At 41.3% G+C, this 20,202-nt stretch overlaps 1 protein-coding gene across 2 annotated transcripts in view; it reads left to right on the forward strand.

Moving 5' to 3' along the window:
- Positions 1-20,202, forward strand: part of LOC143492561 (mucin-2-like) — a 79,437-nt gene that overhangs the window by 22,028 nt on the left and 37,207 nt on the right. Inside the window, exons 5-11 of one of the 2 annotated variants that reach the window (XM_076990906.1) lie at positions 2,218-2,274; positions 13,577-13,636; positions 13,814-13,873; positions 14,034-14,057; positions 14,154-14,415; positions 14,596-14,710; positions 16,051-16,138. In XM_076990906.1, the coding sequence (XP_076847021.1) occupies positions 2,218-2,274; positions 13,577-13,636; positions 13,814-13,873; positions 14,034-14,057; positions 14,154-14,415; positions 14,596-14,710; positions 16,051-16,138 (666 nt within the window). The remainder of the gene's footprint in view (positions 1-2,217; positions 2,275-13,576; positions 13,637-13,813; positions 13,874-14,033; positions 14,058-14,153; positions 14,416-14,595; positions 14,711-16,050; positions 16,139-20,202) is intronic. The other variant, XM_076990907.1, reaches the window with a different exon arrangement.

Genomic DNA, 20,202 nt, shown 5'->3' on the forward strand with positions numbered 1-20,202 from the left:
TCTGAAACCCAAACAGTAAAATCAGAGGAAAATGAAGAATCAACAGGTAGACCTTTCTAGTCTATATCCCTAAATGAATTATACGCTGGCTACCACATTTCAGTACTTGAAAATATTGACATGGTGATTTTATGATGGGTTACAGTATCCTGGAGAAGTGATATTAATAAGCCAAAATAGAGCATTTGTGATGCATTTGATGAATAATCTGAATGGGTACTCATTTGATCAGCTCAAAATTCCAAATATAACATGTATTAATAGACCCAGGACATTCCTTCATTTATGACATAGTATAGACTACAACATTGATAATAAAATTGACATTTTTGAAAAGATTACAGTGTTCTGGAGAATTGTAATTAATGAGCAATTAATAAGTATTTGTGAATTATTTGATCAGTAATCTGAGAGAATACTCTTTTTTAATCAGCTCCTGAGGCTTCTCAAACCCAAACAGTACAATCGGAGGAGAATGAAGACTCATCAGGTAGACCTTTCTAGTCTATATCCCTAAATGAATTATACCCTGGCTACCATATTTCAGTACTTGAAAATATTGACATGGTAATTTTATGATGGGTTACAGTATCCTGGAAAAGTGATATTAATAAGCCAAAATAGAGCATTTGTGATGCATTTGATGAATAATCTGAATGGGTACTCTCATTTGATCAGCTCAAAATTCCAAATATAACATGTATTAATAGACCCAGGACATTCCTTCATTTATGACATAGTATAGACTACAACATTGATAATAAAATTGACATTTTTGAAAAGATTACAGTGTTCTGGAGAATTGTAATTAATGAGCAATTAATAAGTATTTGTGAATTATTTGATCAGTAATCTGAGAGAATACTCTTTTTTAATCAGCTCCTGAGGCTTCTCAAACCCAAACAGTACAATCGGAGGAGAATGAAGACTCATCAGGTAGACCTTTCTAGTCTATATCCCTAAATGAATTATACCCTGGCTACCATATTTCAGTACTTGAAAATATTGACATGGTAATTTTATGATGGGTTACAGTATCCTGGAAAAGTGATATTAATAAGCCAAAATAGAGCATTTGTGATGCATTTGATGAATAATCTGAATGGGTACTCTCATTTGATCAGCTCAAAATTCCAAATATAACATGTATTAATAGACCCAGGACATTCCTTCATTTATGACATAGTATAGACTACAACATTGATAATAAAATTGACATTTTTGAAAAGATTACAGTGTTCTGGAGAATTGTAATTAATGAGCAATTAATAAGTATTTGTGAATTATTTGATCAGTAATCTGAGAGAATACTCTTTTTTAATCAGCTCCTGAGGCTTCTCAAACCCAAACAGTACAATCGGAGGAGAATGAAGGCTCATCAGGTAGACCTTTCTAGTCTATATCCCTAAATGAATTATACCCTGGCTACCATATTTCAGTACTTGAAAATATTGACATGGTAATTTTATGATGGGTTACAGTATCCTGGAAAAGTGATATTAATAAGCCAAAATAGAGCATTTGTGATGCATTTGATGAATAATCTGAATGGGTACTCTCATTTGATCAGCTCAAAATTCCAAATATAACATGTATTAATAGACCCAGGACATTCCTTCATTTATGACATAGTATAGACTACAACATTGATAATAAAATTGACATTTTTGAAAAGATTACAGTGTTCTGGAGAATTGTAATTAATGAGCAATTAATAAGTATTTGTGAATTATTTGATCAGTAATCTGAGAGAATACTCTTTTTTAATCAGCTCCTGAGGCTTCTCAAACCCAAACAGTACAATCGGAGGAGAATGAAGACTCATCAGGTAGACCTTTCTAGTCTATATCCCTAAATGAATTATACCCTGGCTACCATATTTCAGTACTTGAAAATATTGACATGGTAATTTTATGATGGGTTACAGTATCCTGGAAAAGTGATATTAATAAGCCAAAATAGAGCATTTGTGATGCATTTGATGAATAATCTGAATGGGTACTCTCATTTGATCAGCTCAAAATTCCAAATATAACATGTATTAATAGACCCAGGACATTCCTTCATTTATGACATAGTATAGACTATAACATTGATAATAAAATTGACATTTTTGAAAAGATTACAGTGTTCTGGAGAATTGTAATTAATGAGCAATTATTAAGTATTTGTGAATTATTTGATCAGTAATCTGAGAGAATACTCTTTTTTAATCAGCTCCTGAGGCTTCTCAAACCCAAACAGTACAATCGGAGGAGAATGAAGACTCATCAGGTAGACCTTTCTAGTCTATATCCCTAAATGAATTATACCCTGGCTACCATATTTCAGTACTTAAAAATATTGACATGGTAATTTTATGATGGGTTACAGTATCCTGGAAAAGTGATATTAATAAGCCAAAATAGAGCATTTGTGATGCATTTGATGAATAATCTGAATGGGTACTCTCATTTGATCAGCTCAAAATTCCAAATATAACATGTATTAATAGACCCAGGACATTCCTTCATTTATGACATAGTATAGACTACAACATTGATAATAAAATTGACATTTTTGAAAAGATTACAGTGTTCTGGAGAATTGTAATTAATGAGCAATTAATAAGTATTTGTGAATTATTTGATCAGTAATCTGAGAGAATACTCTTTTTTAATCAGCTCCTGAGGCTTCTCAAACCCAAACAGTACAATCGGAGGAGAATGAAGACTCATCAGGTAGACCTTTCTAGTCTATATCCCTAAATGAATTATACCCTGGCTACCATATTTCAGTACTTAAAAATATTGACATGGTAATTTTATGATGGGTTACAGTATCCTGGAAAAGTGATATTAATAAGCCAAAATAGAGCATTTGTGATGCATTTGATGAATAATCTGAATGGGTACTCTCATTTGATCAGCTCAAAATTCCAAATATAACATGTATTAATAGACCCAGGACATTCCTTCATTTATGACATAGTATAGACTACAACATTGATAATAAAATTGACATTTTTGAAAAGATTACAGTGTTCTGGAGAATTGTAATTAATGAGCAATTAATAAGTATTTGTGAATTATTTGATCAGTAATCTGAGAGAATACTCTTTTTTAATCAGCTCCTGAGGCTTCTCAAACCCAAACAGTACAATCGGAGGAGAATGAAGACTCATCAGGTAGACCTTTCTAGTCTATATCCCTAAATGAATTTATACCCTGGCTACCATATTTCAGTACTTGAAAATATTGACATGGTAATTTTATGATGGGTTACAGTATCCTGGAAAAGTGATATTAATAAGCCAAAATAGAGCATTTGTGATGCATTTGATGAATAATCTGAATGGGTACTCTCATTTGATCAGCTCAAAATTCCAAATATAACATGTATTAATAGACCCAGGACATTCCTTCATTTATGACATAGTATAGACTACAACATTGATAATAAAATTGACATTTTTGAAAAGATTACAGTGTTCTGGAGAATTGTAATTAATGAGCAATTAATAAGTATTTGTGAATTATTTGATCAGTAATCTGAGAGAATACTCTTTTTTAATCAGCTCCTGAGGCTTCTCAAACCCAAACAGTACAATCAGAGGAGAATGAAGACTCATCAGGTAGACCTTTCTAGTCTATATCCCTAAATGAATTATACCCTGGCTACCATATTTCAGTACTTGAAAATATTGACATGGTAATTTTATGATGGGTTACAGTATCCTGGAAAAGTGATATTAATAAGCCAAAATAGAGCATTTGTGATGCATTTGATGAATAATCTGAATGGGTACTCTCATTTGATCAGCTGTAAGGAATGCCACCTGATCTGTCTTAATCAACCTCACCTGCCCCTCATTACCACACCCCCTTCAGCCTTACTTAAGCACTTCACCACCACATCTCTGTTGCGAAGTATTGCCGACTCATGCCGCGTACCAAGCCTTTCTATATCCTGTCTGCTCTCCTGTGTCCTGACCCTCGCTTACGTCCCCGACCTTGTCTCCTGCCTAACCCCTCTGTACCTCCTGACTTCTGCTCCCCCGGTATGACCCTGGACCGTCCTGACCACGCCAAGAGAACGCCGTTACTGATCCTAGTACTCGTAATTCACCTGCCTGTGTATGTACCAGCGTCTCATTTAAATAAAAGCGGTGTTCTTCCGCATTTGGATCCCTCTCTGCCTGTTCAATACGTTACAGAAATACTTCGCTATCAAATGGATCCAGCAGAAGCAACCATCGCGACTCTCACTGAAACGGTCCGCCAACTCACGGATATCATACGGAGTCAGGGAATTAACATCGCTGCCCTTCAGGAGGCTGTCCGCCTCGTCACGACCTCTGCTCCCACCTCTGTGAGTGTTCCTGCAGCAGAACCGGAACGCTACGATAGATCTCCTGATCGCTGTCGAAATTTCCTCATGCAATGCTCCATATACTTCACGTATCATCCAGCCCGGTTCCAAGCCGAGTTACACAGAGTCCACTTTATCCTGTCGTTCCTCACGGGAGTAGCAGGCGCCTGGGGTACAGCGTTGTGGGAAAGCCAGGACCCTGCCCTCCAGTCGGAGAGTCAGTTCACCGCAGTGTTCCGGGCTGTTTTCGATCATCCCGCGGACGGACGTGATGTGGGAGATCGGCTCTACGAACTCAAACAAGGACAACGCAGTGCTGCCGATTATGCTCGGGAGTTTCGTACGCTAGCTGCAGGAAGCGGTTGGAGTGAGTCTGCCTTGAAAACGGTTTTCCGCCGTGGTCTGCGAGACGACGTCCAGGTTGAACTCGCCTGTCGTAGTGAAGCCCTCACTTTATCAGAGTTTATCCAAGCGTCGATTAACGTTGACAAGTTGTTGCTGACTTACCACTCCAGTAAGACTGACGCTCCTGTCGCTACGTCTGGTGCACCATCTTCCAATGTATGTGCTCCGAGTCTTCGAATGTCAGACGAGTTCGTGCAGCTGGGCAGGTCCCCACTAACATGCCGATTGTTACTGAAGTATAGTCAAGTTAGCTTACCCGTACAAGTATCTTGGGGCGGCATAAATACTAACCTGTCTGCGTTGGTTGATTCGGGTGCAGCGGGCGATTTCATAGACCAGGACCTCGCCTACCACCTACACCTTCCCACTGTACCTATAGATCCCCCCGTGAGAGTGAATTCACTGAATGGACAGCCTATAGGAGAGGGCGTGATTACGCTACGTACCTGCCCCGTAGAGTTGCGGGTAGGTCTGTTCCATAGTGAAATGAGAGAGTTCTTCCTCATATCCACGCCCCGAGATCCCGTCATACTCGGGTTTCCGTGGCTATCAATGCACGACCCTGAAATCTCCTGGAAGAAGCGAGAACTCGTACGTTGGAATGAGAATTGTCTTAGTAAGTGCATGCACCTACCACTCAGGTCCTCCTCGGTGGAAAGCCCCGACACTCCTCTCTCTGACGTCATCCCCGAGCAGTATCGCGCATTCGCTGACGTCTTCGACAAGGACAGTGCCTGTCGTCTGCCTCCTCATCGTCCCTGTGATTGCGCAATCGACCTCCTACCTGGAGCCCCCTTACCTCGTAAGACGAAACCTTACCCTCTATCACGCCCTGAAGATCAGGCGATGGAGTCCTACATCACCGAGGCTCTGCAGAAAGGGTTTATTCGACCATCCACCTCCCCGGTTGCTGCTGGTTTCTTTTTCATCGAAAAGAAGGATGGGGGATTACGACCTTGTATTGACTATCGTGCCTTAAACGCCGTAACGACGAAAAATGCTTACCCTCTCCCCTTTATCACAGCCTCCCAAGAGCGTCTGATGGGGGCGAATATGTTCACCAAGCTGGACTTACGCAGCGCTTACAACTTGATCCGTATTCGAGAGGGCGATGAGTGGAAGACAGCCTTTGTTACCGCCAGAGGGCACTACGAGTACTTAGTAATGCCGTATGGACTAACTAACAGCCCCGCAGTGTTCCAAGCGTTTATGGACGACATCTTCCGTGACCTGATCGATGACTTCGTGTTCGTTTATATAGACGATATCCTGATTTATTCCCCGTCTGCTTCTGAACATAGCCGACATGTCTCTGCAGTCTTGCAACGCCTTCGTGAGCATAATCTTTACGTGAAGGCGGAGAAATGTGAATTCCATCGCTCCTCGGTGACGTTTCTAGGATGTACGCTGTCCCCTGGCCAAATCTCCATGGATGCGCAGAAAGTAGAAGCTGTCCTAAACTGGCCGACCCCTCGTTCCACGAAAGAGCTGCAGCGATTCCTGGGATTCGCTAACTTCTGTCGCCGTTTCATCCGAGGATTTGGTGAGTTGGCTACCCCTCTCACGAATCTCTTAAAGGGAGGGAGGAATCGGAAATTCACCTGGACTGCTGAAGAGGAACAGGCGTTCTCACTCCTCAAAAAGGCGTTCACGTCAGCCCCCATTCTGCACCTTCCTGACCCCCAACTCCAGTTCATCGTGGAAGTCGACGCCTCCGAAGTCGGAGTGGGCGCTGTTCTCTCTCAAAGGCAGGGAAGCCCGCCGAAACTATACCCCTGCGCCTACTTCTCCAAAAAGCTGACCCCTGCGGAAATGAACTACGACGTGGGAGACCGGGAACTCCTGGCGATTAAACTCGCGCTCGAACAGTGGCGTCATTGGTTAGAGGGAGCGGAACACCCCTTCATTGTTTATACTGATCACAAGAACCTTGAATACCTGAAATCAGCCAGGCGTCTAAACCCGCGACAAGCAAGGTGGGCACTGTTTTTCTCCCGGTTTCGTTTCACTGTGTCATACAGACCCGGGTCAAAGAACGTCAAAGCCGATGCCCTGTCACGGATCCACGAAAAGGACGAAGCCACTCATGAACCTGGACGTATTCTGCCAGAGTCCTGTTTCCTCGCAGCTATTCGCTGGGCAGTACAAGAGGAATTAGACGAGGCTTTGCGCACTGAACCCAGTCCGGTAGAATGTCCGGAGGGGAAACAATACGTGCCCGTATCCCTTCGGGGACGCATCCTACAACTCGCACACGATACGGCGGGCACAGGCCACCCAGGTATTACACGCACACGACACCTGATCTCTCAGCGTTACTGGTGGCCGTCCTGGGAGGATGACGTTCGTGATTATGTGCTGGCGTGTTCCGTTTGTGCTCAGACCCGTACTCCCCGTGCACTTCCAGCAGGAGAACTCCTTCCTTTACCTGTTCCTCACCGGCCATGGACGCACCTCGCGGTTGACTTTGTGACAGATTTGCCCACATCGGGAGGTAATACTGTTGTTACGGTAATCGTAGATCGATTCTCTAAAATGTGCCGTCTCATTCCTTGCCCCAAATTACCCACTGCCATGGATACAGCTCTTAACCTCTTCCATTACGTATTCCGTATTTATGGTTTACCCGAGGATATCGTCTCAGATAGAGGGACACAGTTTACGTCTCGAGTCTGGAAGCAGTTCTGCAAACTCCTTGGCATTACTGTTAGTCTGACTTCAGGCCACCACCCCCAGTCTAACGGAGAGGTTGAGCGTTACAATCAGGAGTTAGGGAGGTTTCTCCGACAGTACTGCGTTTCTCAACACGACTGGCATAAATACCTCCCATGGGCAGAGTACGCCCGGAATTCCATTATACACACCGCGACCAAACTCACACCCTTTCAATGTGTATACGGTTACCAACCTGCGTTTTTCCCGTGGGACAAGACACCGGCTGATGTCCCCGCCCTGGACGAATGGTTTAACACTAGAAGCGCCGCGCCTCATTTACATACTTATACCTAGAAGCGCGGAGGGCCGGTCATCTGACCGATTTCACCACCTCCTACTAGCGCCGTGTTGTTTTCACCTACTTAAAGCGCGCCTCGGGCGGTCAAAAGACCGCTGAGTCTTTACACAGGGGAGCTGGTACTGACACATAATTAACGCTAGATGGCGTTTTGCACAAAAGGAAGAATGAGCCGCCCAAACAAAATATTCGTAATGGTGACATTTGCACGTAACGTCAATATGTTAACAAATTAATGTGACTAAACCTTTTAGAATCAGTGCCTTGTGACCTTGTTCTCAGTAGCTTTCCCATTGTCAGTTTTGTTTAGTTTCATATTGCATTTCCTGGTTTGTGCGAAAACGTAAATGCAAAATATAGTTTCAGTTTTGTTTCTTGGTTAGTGTAATAGTTTGCTTGGTTAGTGTAATAGTTTGCTTATTTGTCTGTGTGTTATTCTGTTGGCATATATGTCACTATATTATCATGTACGTTCGCCACACCACTAACCCACTGGCCCGCACCCCCACTGTGAAGCGTTCACGTCTTTTGTCTTGCTAATGAAACAGACTGCGCTGCAGCCTTCCACCCCCACATCCACAAAAAGCTTGTTCGATACTCAGAGTAGCAAAGTGAAGCCCGTAGACCGAGCTAAAGCAAGTTTGTTTGTATACTCAATGTTACGCCATTTCAAGTTTTAATGTCTAAAAGTTGTGTATGTTAGTGAATTGTAGGCTATGGTGAACATAACAAATCTACAAATAAATGTCTATAATGTTTTGTGTTAGACAAAGAACAAAAAGCATAAATAGGCAAAATAATTACAAAAATATTATTATAAAAGGTAGGCTATGTACCTTTGCGTAACAAAACGCAAAATTATTAAAATGATACGGTTGCACGTCCTAACGACCGTGTTATCACCGAGCGTTATCACCATTCGGTGATTTACATGTATCGTATATTGCATAAGTTTCGTTCCCCACCTCAAATTAAGTTCCATTTATGTAGTGAATTGTGAACTTGAGAATAAACCTCCACCGCTGTGGTTAATGTTCATGCACTGTTTGAACAATATTTATTAATTACAGCCAGGTTTTGGAGGTTGTAGAACACAGCTACAGGCCAACAACGGGTGCATCCCGTCTCTCTTTAGCGTATATTGCATAAGTTTCGTTCACCACCTCAAATTAAGTTCCATTTATGTAGTGAATTGTGAACTTGAGAATAAACCTCCACCGCTGTGGTTAATGTTCATGCACTGTTTGAACAATATTTATTAATTACAGCCAGGTTTTGAACACAGCTACAGGCCAACAACGGGTGCATCCCGTCTCTCTTTAGCGTATATTGCATAAGTTTCGTTCCCCACCTCAAATTAAGTTACATTTATGTAGTGAATTGTGAACTTGAGAATAAACCTCCAAGCTTTCAAGCAAACTGTGTTGCTGTTCAAACGCCCAAACCGAGGAGTCACGCAAACTATGTTGCTGTTCAAACGCCAAAACCGAGCTTTCAAGCAAACTGTGTTGCTGTTCGATCGCCCAAACCGAGCTTTCAAGCAAACTGTGTTGCTGTTCAAACGCCCAAACCGAGGAGTCACGCAAACTATGTTGCTGTTCAAACGCCAAAACCGAGCTTTCAAGCAAACTGTGTTGCTGTTCGATCGCCCAAGCAGAGTTTTCACTCAAACTGTGTAGCCGCGTCCCGACGAATTTATAGCTCACGTTGCCTCATGAATGCTATTGTGAATAAAGTGTTCATAACAGCACCGCCCATGCCATCATCTCAGTTTCGCTCGCAAAGGTATGCATTTACATACGTAACTTGCATTCTGCTTAATTCTTTTGTAATGCCAGTGTGTCAAAAGCAGCCATACATAATGTATGTATCTAACAGCTAGCCCTGGCGAAGAGGGATTATACCCGAGAGATCATTTCTTTGAGATATTGACTTGATAAGTAGGCTAATTACCATTCGCAGAATTCCTGCAAACTACTAAAGCATTTATTAGGCAAAGCAAGACGCTCTCACGGTTTGAAAACCATTGATGTAAACTTATATATACTATATATTAAATAATATTAATAAATAAAGTATATATTTTAAGACTTTGGAAAGTGAAACACTTTCACTTTCGTTCAACGGACGAATTCCGTTTTGTCTTTACACAATAATCAGTTTGAACTTTGAATAATTTAGTTTTGAAAACTATTGATCTTTATTTAGTTATACTAAATATTAAATGACATACGAATCTTTGCGACACCCGCTGGCAGAAAAGAGAATCACAGTCTTGAAGTGTAGGCGACGACGACAATATTACAGAGATACGAGCGAAATCGATTGAAACTAGCATGTGCAGGGTTTCTTTTAACAATGTAAAAATACTAGTTTATTAAAAGGACAATTCTGGGAAAAGTCATGAAAGGAGGGTTCTGAAATTGGATCCAGTGCAAAGATATTATTATTTTTTGTGCTGCTGCGGTCAAGTGACCGGTGCTCGGCGCTTCTAGGTATAATTAGGTCGACCAGAGGCAGCGCTTCTAGTAGACGTCACAGCGGTCAAATGACCGGAGCTTTGGCGCTTCTAGTGTTAAACACAGTGCCCGTACATGGGAGCTAGCGCATGTACACTTGCGGCGTGCCCTACACACGCGCCGGCTCAATGCAAACCGTCGTCGTCTCCCCGCATTGATTTACCACCCGGGACAGAGGGTATGGCTGTCGACACAGAACCTGAACTTGAAGCAACGATGTAAAAAACTCAGTCCACGGTATATCGGTCCATTTAAAGTGCTCAGCAGAGTTAATGCCGTTACCTACAAGCTTCTTTTGCCGTCACATTACCGTATTAACCCTGTTTTCCACGTCTCTCTCCTGAAACCGGTTCACTACAGCCCATTCACCGTGCCCCCTGTGTATGATAAACCTCCGGACCCTCTGGAAATCGACGGTCGTCCAGCGTACATCGTCCGGGAGCTTTTGGAGTCCCGGCGCCGGCGAGGAGGTCTGCAATATTTAGTGGATTGGGAGGGATATGGCCCCGAGGAACGGGCCTGGATTCCAGCGAGGGATGTCCTCTGCCCCACGATGATCGCGGATTTCCACGCTACACATCCTAACTTTCCTGCCCCCCGGCGCCGCGGTCGCCCCCCAGCACGTCGTAGAGCGTCAGGTGCCGCTCCTTTGAGGGGGGGTACTGTAAGGAATGCCACCTGATCTGTCTTAATCAACCTCACCTGCCCCTCATTACCACACCCCCTTCAGCCTTACTTAAGCACTTCACCACCACATCTCTGTTGCGAAGTATTGCCGACTCATGCCGCGTACCAAGCCCTTCTATATCCTGTCTGCTCTCCTGTGTCCTGACCCTCGCTTACGTCCCCGACCTTGTCTCCTGCCTAACCCCTCTGTACCTCCTGACTTCTGCTCCCCCGGTATGACCCTGGACCGTCCTGACCACGCCAAGAGAACGCCGTTACTGATCCTAGTACTCGTAATTCACCTGCCTGTGTATGTACCAGCGTCTCATTTAAATAAAAGCGGTGTTCTTCCGCATTTGGATCCCTCTCTGCCTGTTCAATACGTTACATCAGCTCAAAATTCCAAATATAACATGTATTAATAGACCCAGGACATTCCTTCATTTATGACATAGTATAGACTACAACATTGATAATAAAATTGACATTTTTAAAAAAAGATTACAGTGTTCTGGAGAATTGTAATTAATGAGCAATTAATAAGTATTTGTGAATTATTTGATCAGTAATCTGAGAGAATACTCTTTTTTAATCAGTTCCTGAGGCTTCTCAAACCCAAACAGTACAATCGGAGGAGAATGAAGACTCATCAGGTAGACCTTTCTAGTCTATATCCCTAAATGAATTATACCCTGGCTACCATATTTCAGTACTTGAAAATATTGACATGGTAATTTTATGATGGGTTACAGTATCCTGGAAAAGTGATATTAATAAGCCAAAATAGAGCATTTGTGATGCATTTGATGAATAATCTGAATGGGTACTCTCATTTGATCAGCTCAAAATTCCAAATATAACATGTATTAATAGACCCAGGACATTCCTTCATTTATGACATAGTATAGACTACAACATTTATAATAAAATTGACATTTTTTAAAAGATTACATTGTTCTGGAGAATTGTAATTAATGAGCAATTATTAAGTATTTGTGAATTATTTGATCAGTAATCTGAGTGAATTGTAACGTGGCTCGCGCCACGGAGCGAGAAGACGGACACAATCGCTGAGAAGAGCGAGATTTATTGAAGGGAATACCATAATCGTCGTCAGAAAGCCAGGCAGGGTCCATAACGGGAGGGCAGTCACTAAAACAGGCGTACACGGGCATACTGAACACGAGGGAACACAAGAACAAACAGGAAACCAAAAGACGGGAACAATAGACGGTCAGGTATAGCACTGAACATAGAACCAGGTAACATCCACATGAATCAAACAAAATACCAGACAAAGGACAAGGGAGACTCAGGGGCTTAAATACAAGGAATCTAACGAGGGGCAGGTGACGGTAATAACACGGGGCGTGGTAATAAACAAGGAATCACAAAGACAAACGAGCGGGGCGAGAGAAACAGGCACGGAAACACAGACACAAGGGAACCCAGAGTGACAGCTACGAGAGGGGGCGTTGCCCTACGTGACATGAATACTCTTATTTAATCAGCTCCTGAGGCTTCTGAAACCCAAACAGTAAAATCGGAGGAAAATGAAGAATCAACAGGTAGACCTTTCTAGTCTATATCCCTAAATGAATTATACGCTGGCTACCACATTTCAGTACTTGAAAATATTGACATGGTGATTTTATGATGGGTTACAGTATCCTGGAGAAGTGATATTAATAAGCCAAAATAGAGAATTTGTGATGCATTTGATGAATAATCTGAATGGGTACTCTCATTTGATCAGCTCAAATTTCCAAATATAACATGTATTAATAGACCCAGGACATTCCTTCATTTATGACATAGTATAGACTACAACATTGATAATAAAATTGACATTTTTGAAAAGATTAGTGTTTGGGAGAATTGTAATTAATAAGCAATTATTAAGTATTTGTGAATTATTTGATGAGTAATCTGAGTGAATACTCTTATTTAATCAGCTCCTGAGGCTTCTCAAACCCAAACAGTACAATCGGAGGAGAATGAAGACTCATCAGGTAGACCTTTCTAGTCTATATCCCTAAATGAATTATACGCTGGCTACCACATTTCAGTACTTGAAAATATTGACATGGTAATTTTATGATGGGTTACAGTATCCTGGAGAGGTGATATTAATAAGCCAAAATAGAGCATTTGTGATGCATTTGATGAATAATCTGAATGGGTACTCTCATTTGATCAGCTCAAAATTCCAAATATAACATGTATTAATAGACCCAGGACATTCCTTCATTTATGACATAGTATAGACTACAACATTGATAATAAAATTGACATTTTTGAAAAGATTACAGTGTTCTGGAGAATTGTAATTAATGAGCAATTAATAAGTATTTGTGAATTATTTGATCAGTAATCTGAGAGAATACTCTTTTTTAATCAGCTCCTGAGGCTTCTCAAACCCAAACAGTACAATCGGAGGAGAATGAAGACTCATCAGGTAGACTTTTCTAGTCTATGTCACTGTAATTAGGTTTATTATTGTACTTATGCTTCTATATTTTAATACTTGATAAAATTGACACAACCGTTTTATGATATGTTACAGTGTTCTGGAGAATTATTAATAATGTGAAATTTTTTATGGATAATCACTTTTAATCAGCTACTGAGTCTTCTGAAACTCCTGAAGGGCAGTCAGTGGAGATGGAAGAAGGATCTTCAGGTAGACCTTTCTAGACCAGTAACTGTATTGTTATAACCAGACTGCTTTATTTCAGTACTTTACATGACTTGGCAATTATTTGATGGGTTAGAGTATTTTGCAGATTTTCTATTAATGAGACAAAGAATTTGTGAATGTATTGATCAATTATCTAAATGGATACTCTCATTTAATCAGCTCATGAGTCTTCAGAGACCCATGAAGAGCATTCAGAGGAGATGAAACAAGGATCATCAGGTAGACCTTTCTAGTCTATATCACATTTACTGTTTGATCATACTGACATTGCCATTTCAGTGCAGGTTATATAATGTTCTTGAAAACTGCTGTTTAAGTCATAGTATTCGTGAAAAATGTTTTGAATAATCTGAATTGTCTGTCTCTTTATATTAATTAGAAACTAAGGTGATAACTGATACAGGTAAAATATATTTCAGCAATATTCTTTTCAAAACTCTGCTACTCCGTCTCAAGATAAGCTGCTATTGGTCTTAAGAAAACATGTTGTTTAACACAGGAGTGAGTGTGGGTCTCAACGGACAGATTTGCAGCACCTGGGGAAACTTCCATTTCAATACGTTTGATGGAGCATTGTTCCAACTACCCTATACATGTAACTATGTACTGGCCACCCTGTGTGATACCACCAAGATGGACTTTAATATCCAGATGAGGAGGCAACATGTCAACAACATTCCCACCATCAGTTCCTTTACCTTAAAGCTGGATGGAACTGTTATCCAGCTTTTCAAAGGAGCCATTACCATGGATGACGAGGAGTGAGTGTTTTAGGGGTGATTAAAAACCTTTGAGTAATGCTTATATGACTAGCCTGTGCAAATTGCAGTATAAACTGCACTGACCAATTGTTTAAAACACTTTAAAGCTGTGCTTGTGGTCATTTGATTATGTGATGTGAATGTAATGTGGTCATATGATTATGTAAATGTTTTGTACAGAGTGACCTTCCCCAGCTATCAGCATGGAGTGCGTATTGAGAAAACAACGAGTTTCATTAAGATAATTTCCAAGTTGAGACTGACAGTCTATTGGGATGAAGTCAACTCACTCTTGGTACAGTTCAACTATTGTTTTCATTGTCATTGCAGTATATACTATATATTTGCAAAGTAGTGTCTAAATAGATCTAATCTCTTAAACTTATCCTTAAATTCATGTGTATGACCATGAGTAATGAAATGTGTTGTAATGAAAAAAAAATCACTTACATTTCAGAACAGGGAAAGCATTTGTAAGTGTACCTGATATACTGAAGGCAGAAGGTGAACATCCACTGTAAAGCTTAGTTGTCTGATCACTGTTAGTGCTGGAACTCTAACACCATGTGACATAGAGCCTTGCCAAGATTACAAAACAAAATGTTACCAGCACTTTTTCACATAATGGGTCTTTAAACAAACGAGGACAACACTGAACACTAAATTCAAACACTGCAAAGGATGCCAAACCTGTTATCATGCTAACAAATAGGGAAGCTTTTCAAAGACTAAGAATAGAGCAAAATATAAAGAATAAAAAATTCTGCATTGATATAATTGGATATATACAAACAGGACGTTTCCTTTGACAATTTCTCCATGAACTGGCACATCACAAAATATTTTACAGCATAGAGCCTCATACATAACCTCATCCCTGTCTGGGGATGGAGTTCAAAGGCTGGCAAAGAACTATGATATAGTGGCTCTACCTGATATGCAAGAGTTCTGTAAATAATAGTTCAACATTTTATTCAAATTCTATATTTAAATGCATTTGAATAATAAAAGATGGATAATGGCTCTCTAATTGCTGGCAAGAAGGAGAGGTGATGTTCTGGAGATCTTGAAATCTCTGTCTTGCCAGTGTTAAATACCGGTATATATTAAATTATAGCTATAAAAATTATAGCTGTAGCCTTGCCAATATAAAGGCAATTAAAAAAAAATTCAGAAATCATTGTTTTAACTGCCTATGGCTGTATTTAATCACTGCCTCCTGAAAACTGCACTTAAAAAAAAGATACTTCTCATTTTTATAGTTATATGAAATATAGTTTATTAATATTACTATATAGTTTAAAATATAGTTTTTTTAAATAAAAAAGTAATTTTAAAACTTTGTACTTACTGAATTGAGAATGCAGCGTGACATGCACGTGTGCAGATGACTTTTGTAGGACCAGCTTTACTGATATCCAGGGGAATTCCAGACGTAACAAAAATGAAGGACAAAGCCAGTACTGAGTAAACACATGATATGTACTCAAATTTTTTAATATGCTGTAAGTGAAATGAGTGAGATTCGAAGATAATGCATATCATATTGTTTTGCTTTTCCTTTTTTTAATCAATCCTTATATTGACTGTCTGTATGTATGTTAGGAATAACCTGCATTTTGTCCTACTTCTCAGGTTGAGTTATCAACAAAGTACAAGAATGAAACCTGTGGACTCTGTGGGAACTTCAATGGCATTACGTATGACGAGTTCATAGAAAATGGTAAGACTTATTTTTATTTTGGTAGCTACAAATAATTTTTATCAGTAAATTGATTAATACCAACCTCCATGAGGAATGGGAAATTCACTTCCAGAGGAATGAGGCAGATGAGTGAAAATGTATTAATAGTAAATACTATTTAGGTTTATTAATAGTAAATACTGTGCAGGCAGCACACATGAAAAATATGTATAGAACAGCGTACAACCCAGACAAAGATGAGCAGGGGACTCTGCGTAAATGCACATTAATCAGACTCACACACAGGCACATTAATCAACATAGGCAAAGGGGGATTTGCGATAAACAGGAATAGACACAAATTAGAAAAATAAGACCAGGCTTCCATGCCGCAGTCCTACGAATGGCTGATTGGTCAGTCCAGGAGTCACTGGCAATGGACCCGATGCCTTCTTACATGGACAACCTCTTGCAATGAGAGCTGCAAGGGTACTCACTGGCTCTTTAAAGGACTCCGGGTGGCGTGCTGAACTTCTCAGCACCACTTGAGGGCACGCCCTGAGGTTAGGCGCAGGGGATGTGCCCCTAATCCCCCTAGACGCCACTGGGGTGTGAACACTGACATCAGGCTCGGTGCGAGTGCTGGTCCTTCTCTTAGGCGTCACTGGGGGGAGCTCCGAGAGGGGAAGAGGTACGTCCTGAGCCTGGTATTCTGTCCCCTTCACCAACCTTACGGTTTCCACGGAGTACTCAGATGGCGGTGGACTGCCCTCACACTCGTAGTCCTCCTTGCCATCGGACTACTTGGATGAAGGGGGGACTGACTTTGTTATCGTAATACTTGGTGGGGGCCAAGCACACTGACAGAGAGGGGCTGATGTCTTCACCTTAATACTGGATATACTCTGGATTTCTCCTGAACTACATTGCATCTGGGCTTGTATTCCACCTGAGAAGACACTACCGTAATTCCCGGTTATGTGGATTTTCCTGGCTATACTTCTCTGGCTATTGGGCTGTGATGGATGCATTTTCTGCAGTGGTTTCATTATGACCATGTGGTACTCTTTTGGTGAGCTCTATACACTTAAAAATCAGCACTACAAGACACCTGCTTCACTACTGATCCATCGACATCTTGGTATTCTGCAAAGACCACAACTACAAATCTGCCCCGAAGGAGTCCTGACGAGAATGTGAAATGTTCACTTCTCAATGTTCACTCTCAACAACAAGGCAGGGCAGTCATGGCCTGGCGATTAGGAAACTGGTCTTGTGACTGGAGGGTTGTGGGTTCGATTCCCAGACCTGAGGCCATGACTGAGGTGCCCCTGAGCAAGGCCCTTAACTCTCAATTGCTCACTTGTATAAAAATTAGAAAATGTAAGTCGCTCTGGATAAGGGCGTCTGCCAAATGCCATAAAATGTAAATGTTTATTGCAGACATTATGGACTATAATATCGACCTCCTTTGTCTGACAGAAACCTGGCATTAACCGAGCGATTATTTCGCTTTGAATCAAACTCTGCCTGCCAACTATCAGTATGTGGACAAACCCTGGCCGTGGTGGAGAATTTGCTGTGGTGCACAGCTCGAGGTTTAGAGTTGACACTGTTTAAACTCCCCCTTTGACTTCATTTGAATGTCTAGCATGTGAGTACGTACTGCTAGACCTTTGCTCATTGTGCTCGTCTATCGTCCACCTAAAGTGTCACCTGTTTTTATCTCTGAACTTGAGTTGTTGATATCACTCTGTCCTATGGACTCTGATCTGCTGCTGCTTGGTAATTTAATATTCATGTTGATTCTGGAAATTATTCACTTGCCATAGAATTAAACCTTCTTCAGTCTTTTGATAGTATCCAACATGTGGGTTTTCCTACACACATAAAAAGGTCAAACCTTGGACATTGTCTGTTCCACAGGCCTCTCTCTTAACAACTTACATGGTATTGATTTATTTATTTCAGATCACAAGGCTGTTTTCTTTTATTTTTTTATGCCTAATTGTCAGCAAGGGCAACATGAATGCCAGTGTAACGGTTTCAGATTAGGAGACGGACACAATTGCTGGAGAGAGATTGATTTATTGTTGGTACCAGCTTGCAGCCTAACTGCGCCAACGCGGACGGTGCGAGACTGGCGAGGCATAACAGGCTCTCACACAAGGAAATGACAGGAGATGAAAAGAATTAAACAGATAGGAATTTCAACCACAATCAACTATGAAACAACACACGAGACTAGAAGGACATAGATCACAATAACGGAGGAAACAACTAACTATTAAGACACAAATACCAAGGAGTTTTAAACAGTCAGAGAACTAGACACAGGGGTGATAGTGGGAAAAATTCCTGAGGCTGAAATTTTTCTGAGTGGGGGGGGGGGGGGGGGGGGGGTGGAAGTGTACCATATTTTGAATATTTAATAATTAATCGTTAAATTAATTAATAATAAATAAGTCAGGTAATCATTATGGTAAAAAAAACAAAAACAAACAAATTTCTAAAATTTCTATTAATATTCTGAGAAAATGCTGTAACCTAAAGATTCTGTTACCACAATTAGACACAATATGTTAAAAACAGGCATGACTAATTATTTATTAATTACTGTTAGTAAATTATAGGATACCAGACAACTCAAAGAAATTATTCAAATTAAGTTTAAAAGAATTACAAGTATTATGATTATAGTTAGTGTAACGTTTCGCAACTAGGAGACGGACGCAAATGCGGAAGAAAACTCAATTTATTGAGAGAAACACTCTGAGCCTCTTGGAGGCGAATCGTGCCAACCCTTAACGCACGGGAACGACGAGACAGCTTTACTTTAACAGACAAGCAGTACTTTAACAAACATGCAGTATAACTCAAAGCCTTACATAGGCCAATCGTGTCGAGACAGATCTACTTTCATAGACAGGCAGTATATAATACATGTAACATGGCCAGTAACACTCTTTACATGACGACCAGATCACCGACAGTACATAACACATGTAACATGGGCAGTAACACTCTTTACATGACGACCAGATCACCGACAGTACATAACACATGTAACATGGGCAGTAACACTCTTTACGTGACGACTAGATCACCGACAGTACATAACGTATGCAACCTGGGCAGTAACACTCTTTACGTGACGACTAGATCACCGACAGTACATAACACATGCACACAGAAACCTCGCAGAGAATAAACGGCTCTGCAAACCTAACAACCCCAGAACCTCAAGGATCAAAGCGAGAGACTACTTAACTTTGGTAGCGTAGATAAAGAAAGCCGGAATGACAGGTGAGCACGACTCAACGACCAGAAATGGAAGAACAACAGTACCGGACTAGACAGACGAAATCTACCCACGGAGAAACGGTGAGACTAAGCACGGGTAACGAACAGGATGACTCACGCCAGGAGATTAGACATCGAAGAATATAACTGGGTACTAATCATCCAAGAACTCAAAACAGCTGAGTGACTCTAGGAAACAAACTAACACAGAGGGCGGGGCTAACACTTCACAAAGACTATTGAAACGTAAGAAACAGAAGAGACGGAACATGACCATGTAACAGTACCCCCCCCTAAAGCGTGCCACACTGGGGCACGCAAAAATCCCCTCAAAGGGGATCGATAGAAACAGACAAAAACCGCGAAGAAGCCAGGGAAGACGAACTAGACACCGGGGGTAACAACCGGCGCGGACAACTCGGACCTAGAGGGGACAAAAGAGGACCGACAATGGGCAGAGGAAACAGACGACGAATCAGACCGTGGGCCAGACAACTCGCATAATGAACCAGAAGGATCCGAAGCAGAACACGAAGACAACAGCGCAGGACCACTCAAAGACAGCACCGAGGTACCAGCCGACGCAGACACGGGCCCGACCGACTGAGAATTTGTTCCAGGAGAACGGGAGGGTCGCAGATCCCTGGGGCACTGGACAGGATCCAGGGCAACGGACACCGGACTGGCAGGCACAGACTCAGCTAAACCGGAACCCAATGGAGACTCCGAAGAGGGGCCATGGGGAACAAAACTAACACCAGATGAACACACAAAAACAGATAACAATATACACAAAACAA

This window comes from Brachyhypopomus gauderio, unplaced genomic scaffold, assembly GCF_052324685.1.
Source record: "Brachyhypopomus gauderio isolate BG-103 unplaced genomic scaffold, BGAUD_0.2 sc79, whole genome shotgun sequence".
Classification (NCBI taxonomy): domain Eukaryota; kingdom Metazoa; phylum Chordata; class Actinopteri; order Gymnotiformes; family Hypopomidae; genus Brachyhypopomus; species Brachyhypopomus gauderio.